The sequence below is a fragment of the Hyperoodon ampullatus genome, assembly GCF_949752795.1.
Source record: "Hyperoodon ampullatus genome assembly, chromosome: 10".
NCBI classification, from domain to species: Eukaryota; Metazoa; Chordata; class Mammalia; order Artiodactyla; family Ziphiidae; genus Hyperoodon; species Hyperoodon ampullatus.
In genome coordinates this window covers 73,476,934-73,482,933 of record NC_136923.1, presented here as the reverse complement: position 1 = coordinate 73,482,933, position 6,000 = coordinate 73,476,934, and the positions used below count along the sequence as shown (strand labels likewise).

The 6,000-nt window shown below is 51.7% G+C and overlaps 1 protein-coding gene across 6 annotated transcripts in view; it reads left to right on the top strand.

Moving 5' to 3' along the window:
• Positions 1-1,095: 1,095 nt before the first annotated feature.
• The window catches only part of TRERF1 (transcriptional regulating factor 1), a gene marked incomplete at its 5' end in the record, with an annotated part of 45,599 nt that continues 40,694 nt past the window's right edge, over positions 1,096-6,000 (top strand). For 4 of the 6 annotated variants that reach the window (XM_079712944.1, XM_079712943.1, XM_079712941.1 and 1 more), the window contains 3 exons: positions 1,096-2,502; positions 4,140-4,186; positions 5,395-5,545. In XM_079712944.1, coding sequence (XP_079569070.1) covers positions 1,096-2,502; positions 4,140-4,186; positions 5,395-5,545 — 1,605 coding nt within the window. Of the gene's footprint in view, positions 2,503-4,139; positions 4,187-5,391; positions 5,546-6,000 lie in introns of all 6 variants that reach the window. The other 2 variants (XM_079712942.1, XM_079712939.1) reach the window with 1 other exon arrangement.

Genomic DNA, 6,000 nt, shown 5'->3' with positions numbered 1-6,000 from the left:
TGCTGCTTTTCCTTGAAACTGTCTCCTTTTCTGTTCTTCTGCTAGAAATATGCTCTCCAGACTATGAGTTCCTTATCTGTTATTTTTTACCTTTTTTTTTTTTTGCGGTACGCGGGCCTCTCACTGTTGTGGCCTCTCCCATTGCGGAGCACAAGGCTCCGGATGCGCAGGCTCAGTGGCCATGGCTCATGGGCCCAGCCGCTCCGCGGCATGTGGGATCCTCCCAGACCGGGGCACGAACCCATGTCCCCTTCATTGGCAGGCAGACTCTCAACCACTGCGACACCAGGGAAGCCCTATTTTTTACCTTTTTATTACATGCATCTCTTTCCTCCTTGTACTGTAGTTATTCATGTGGCCAACTGCCTTTTCTAACTGTAAGCTCCTTGAGAGATGGCCCATGTCTTAATGATTTCCTAGCCTTGTGCCTTACACTTAGTAGATGTCTATGTCTAGTAAGTATTTTTTGACCAGATGAATTGATTAATGAATGTCTTAAGCTTCTTTATATCCCCTACAGGACCTAGAATAGTGCTGGGCTTTCAATAGCAGGGTTCCAGAAGAATGGATAAATTAATCAGTGAGCAAAACAATGAATTAACGAATCAATGAACTAATGAGCCATTGAGCAATGGCTTGAAAGTAAGAGAGTTCATATCTCACATGGGGGTCAGGATCTGCAGAATCAGTGTAAAGGAGTGACATGTATGAAACTGGCTATTTCTAATCCAGGCTCTTGTTTTGTGTTTATTTCCATAATGGGCTGTGGTAGATACAGTTGCTCATTACAAAACATCCAAGTAAATCCTTTCCTGTCCTTTGCATCTTGTCTTGCAGGTGTGAGCAGCATCTCTTCACCACGGTGGTGTTTGGTCCGTACCTCAGCCCGGGTGAGGATGTAAAACCCCCCACTCTGCATATGCGTGGTAGAGGCCAACAGGAACACCTGGCTCCAGCCACAGTCATGGACATGTCAGCCGTGGAGTAGTGTGGACACTTTCTCTCTGCTTCTCAGGGTTTCAGTCCTTTCGGGTTTGTGTCATCGATCTTTTTTTATGGTTTTGTGGCTGGACATTCACGATCAAGGCAGGCACCATGGGGGATCAGCAACTGTACAAGACCAATCACGTGGCCCATGGTGGTGAGAACCTTTTCTACCAACAGCCACCACTTGGCGTCCACGGTGGGCTGAACCACAACTATGGGAATACAGTCCCCGGGGCTGGAATGGATGCCCCTCAGGCATCACCCATCTCCCCCCACTTCCCTCAAGACACTCGGGATGGTCTGGGCTTGCCTGTTGGCTCCAAAACGCTTGGCCAAGTGGACACCTCAAGGCAGGGAGGGTGGGCAGGCCATGCAGGGCCTGGAAACCATGTCCAGCTACGTGGCAACCTGACCAACTCGAACATGATGTGGGGGTCTCCAGCCCAGGCGGAGCCTACCGATGGCTACCAGTACACCTATTCCCAGGCTAGCGAGATCCGGACCCAGAAGCTCACCAGCGGTGTCCTACACAAGCTAGACTCTTTCACCCAGGTGTTTGCCAACCAAAACCTGCGAATTCAGGTCAACAATATGGCCCAGGTGCTGCACACCCAATCAGCGGTGATGGACGGAGCCCCTGAAAGCGCCCTCCGCCAGTTGCTGTCCCAGAAGCCCATGGAGCCCTCAGCACCGGCTCTCTCTTCCCGCTACCAGCAGGTGCCCCAGCAGCCTCACCCTGGTTTCACTGGCGGGCTGTCCAAACCAGCTCTTCAGGTTGCGCCGCACCCAAGCCAAGGGCATCCGTATTATGACTACCAGCAGCCACTGGCCCAGATGCCAGTGCAGGGAGGACAGTCACTGCAGGCCCCCCAGATGCTGTCCCAGCACATGCAGCAGCTGCAGCAGCACCAGTATTACCCGCAGCAGCAACAGCAGCAAGCCGGGCAGCCGCGGATGTCAGTGCAAGAAATGCAGCCGCAGCAGCAGCAGCAGATTTGCCCAGCGCAGCCCCAGCAGCTGCAGCAGCGGCAGGGTTCGATGCAGATACCTCAGTATTACCAGTCCTCACCCATGATGCAGCATTTGCCAGAGTCGCGGCAGTCACAGATGCACCTGCAGCCCCCTTCTTATCACAGGGACCCCCACCAGTACACCCCGGAGCAGGCGCACGCTGTCCAGCTGATTCAGCTGGGCTCCATGCCCCAGTACTACTACCAGGAGCCCCAGCAGCCCTATGGCCACCCCATGTACCAGCAGAGCCACCTGCCCCAGCACCAGCAGCCTGAGGACGGTCAGCCCAAGACTTATACAAGTGACAGGCAGGCCCAGGCCATGCTGAGCTCCCACGGGGACCTGGGGCCTCCAGATACAGGAATGGGTGACCCGGCAAGCTTGGACCTGAACCGGGTCAGCAGTGCACTCCCCCACCGGCCGCTCCTGTCCCCCAGTGGCATCCACCTCAACAACATGGGGCCTCAGCACCAGCAGCCATCTCCCAGTGCCGTGTGGCCCCAGGTATTCTCACAGTGGCTGTTTCTCCTGGTGTCTCAGTGTGCCCATGGGCCAGCCAGAGCTGAGTCTATGCAGTGCCCAGTCCGCTCTCCAAACCCCTCCAACACTTCTGTTCTTTATTTATTCCACAAACGTTAACCAGACGCTGTGGAATACAAAAGCAATTTTGACTCAGTTCTTTGCCCATAGAGTTTACAATCTCACTAAGGAGATGGCCAATTCACCATATCAGGTCCTGAATGATGCATGTAATGGTCAAGGCCTGATCAGGTGCCCAGGGACCACCACAGTGTCTGCTGCCCCTTAAGTCTGTATCCTTAGGGAATTTCCTATGAAATTGTTCCCCCTTTGGGAGGGAGACCACATTATGATAGCATTTCTCAAAGTCTAATGCCCAGAATAGGAGTTGTGTAGAATGTTGAATGGATATTGCTGGGAGGAGGGGAATGGGTTCTCTGGATAAACAAATTTGGGGTTTCTTAAAGTGAAACAGGTTGCAGTGCTGCTGGACTTCTCAGAGCCTTTAATATGCTCGTGTGCACTGCAAATCTCCCCAAGGGGATACCTTGTGTAGTTGCAGAGGTGAAAACCTTAGCTGCCCACAGGATCCAGGCAGGTAAAGTCAATAAGCAAAACGGGGCTTCCCTGGTGGCGCAGTGGTTGAGAGTCCGCCTGCCGATGCAGGGGACACAGGTTCATGCCCCGGTCCGGGAAGATCCCACATGCCGCGGAGCGGCTAGGCCCGTGAGCCATGGCCACTGAGCCTGCGCATCCGGAGCCTGTGCTCCACAATGGGAGAGGCCACAACAGTGAGAGACCTGCGTACCGCAAAAAAAAAAAAAAAAAAAAGCAAAACAGCTTGGTATGAGATAATAAGGACTGTGTGGACTAGAGAGCAGATGTCCCATCTAATGACATTCTTAGGATTTTTTAAAACAGTCCAGCCAAGCAAACCATGTCTGCAGGCCAGATTCAGCCTGAGGGTGACGGTTATTAACCCTTGATTATTTCCAAAATGTATTTGATCACGAAACTGCCTACTGTGTCCTGGACACCGTTCAGGCCTTGGCGTGTCCCAAGTGCTACACTCAAGTGACAACAGGGTCGGGGGAGGAGGGCACCTTGAATGGACTGGGGTAGATGGAGAGAGGGCTCCGATGAAGGTTGAAGACCAGGCATAAAGTTCCCTTGACCCTGTTTTGTTTAAGACTCAGGCCTATAGTAACTGAGAGACTTTGTGACTATAAGAATAAGATGACATGGCCAAAGCTGAGGTCTCCCAGCGTGAGGCTGTGTCGTCCAGCCCTCCATTCGGGAATGGAGCCTGTCTGTGTACAGAGTAGGTGGACAGGGAGAACAGGAAGGAAGGAGGTGGGGGATTGAGTCCCGGTGGGCTTGTGGCTGGTGGGGCTCCGTGAGGGGGCGTGGCCCCAAGCCAGGGAACATCAGGGGAAAGAAGTCTGGAAGCTTCAGGTGTAGAAGGGCAAGGGCGTGCGTATCTGCGAGCCCGGTCAGCGTGAGGCAGAGAGCGGAAAGAAGTGTGCAGGCCCTGGGGTTCCCGCCGCTCAAGGACTCCTCCCATCAGAAACACATTTGTTTTTTTTCTTCTTTCTTCTGGTGTCCTGCATGGCTCAAAATAGATGCACCTACCTGATGGCAGAGCCCAGCCAGGGTCCCCTGACTCAAGGTAGGATGGATGCATGGAGGCTTGTTGGCATTTTGGGAGACTGGAAGGTTTCCCTAAATTGTCTCATGATTCATTTCCAAATTCAAAGTCAATTCCTCAAAGAAATTTATAAGAATAATAATAGCAGCTACTGTTTTTGAGTGCTTATTATTACTCTATATCATATGTAATAAAAGTAGCTCCATGAGGGTTGGTGTGATTACCATGTGCCTAGCACATAGTAAGCACTCAACCATTGTTAACTATTATTATCATTATTATTTTACAAATGAGAAAACTGAGGCTCAGAGGGCTTAAGGTTGCACATCAAGAAAGTAGGGATGACGGTCCCAATGCAGGGGGCCCGGGTTCGATCCCTGGTCAGGGAACTAGATCCCACATGCAGGCCACAACTAAGGAGCCCACGAGCCACAACTAAGGAGCCTGCCTGCTGCAATTAAGGGGCCCTGGAGCTGCAACTAAGGAGCCCAGGTGCTGCAACTGAGGACCCGGTGAGCTGCAACTAAGGAGTCTGTGAGCTGCAACTAAGGGAGCCCACCTGCTGCAACTAAGACCCAGTGCAACCAAATAAATATAAATATATAAATAAAATTTTTTTAAAAAAACGTTAAAAAAAAAAAAAAAGAAAGTAGGGATGCTGGGATGGACTCCAAAGCCCATGTTCTGCCCTCTGTCCATTCAGTGAGTATTTATTTAGTACCTACTGTGTGCTAGGCATGGAACTAAGCTATGAGGATGCCCCAGTGAATAGTACAGTCTTGTTTCCTCCCCTCATGGGTTTGGTAAATAAAGACTTAGCCAGAGCCTTACAAACTAAGACATGCAACCTGGAGGCTGAACCAGAAGACTGAGACCCATGTGTCTAAGGGAAGACATCTGGAAGAGGAGAGCCGAAGCTGATTCTAGAAGGGTCATAAGCCAGAGGTGGGAAAAAACCCAGCACCTGAAGGCCTGGAATGAAGAAAGACGTTTGGTTCAACTCTTGCACGATCTTGAGCACGCCCTTTCCTACTCTTGAGCCTCAGTTTTCCATCTGCAAATTGGGCTTAGTTCTCTGAAGGGAATTGGGGTGATACAAGTAGGGCCATGGCCATGGGAGCTCTGGATGAATGAAATGGGTTCATTGTAGGCTGTGAGGTCTTGTGATGAGTCACTGTTTCCCTTCATCAATGTGTGTGTCCTCTCCACTTGGTCCTACCCTTGAGCAGTGGCCAACCAAAAGGAGTGTTTGGGGAGCAGTTTGATGCCAAGACCAAGCTGACATGCTCCATCTGCCTGAAGGAGTTCAAGAGTCTGCCTGCCCTGAACGGCCACATGCGGTCCCACGGGGGGATGAGGGCCTCCCCCAGCCTCAAACAGGTGAGCAGGAGTCAGCCCCCAGTCCTTCCCAGGCCATGTGCTGCTTGCTTTGCTTTGCTACCATCAGAGAGTGATGTGAGCCCCACTCGGGGAACCTGAGGAGGCATAGTCCTTCCCTAACGAAAGTACTCAAGCTTTGACGCTGGGAGCCAGCCAGGTCACACAGTCTCCGCTTCCACTGGCTTCATGAACAAGAGTCCAGAACTGAGGTGGTAGAAATCCTTTCAGGGGATCCCAGCCTCTCCAGCTCCTGGAGAAGACAGCAAAGAAAACATGTTGATGCAATATTGTTTTCAACTTCTGCTGCTTGAAGTACTCAAGACCAGGGTCCCTTGGGCCTTCCAGATCCATAGTCAATGGCCAGGGAAAGCTAGTGTGACCATCAGGCTCCCAGCCAGCATTTTCTGTTCACCAGGGCACTAGTGGTAGACTCTAGCGTCCAAAGACCTTTAAAT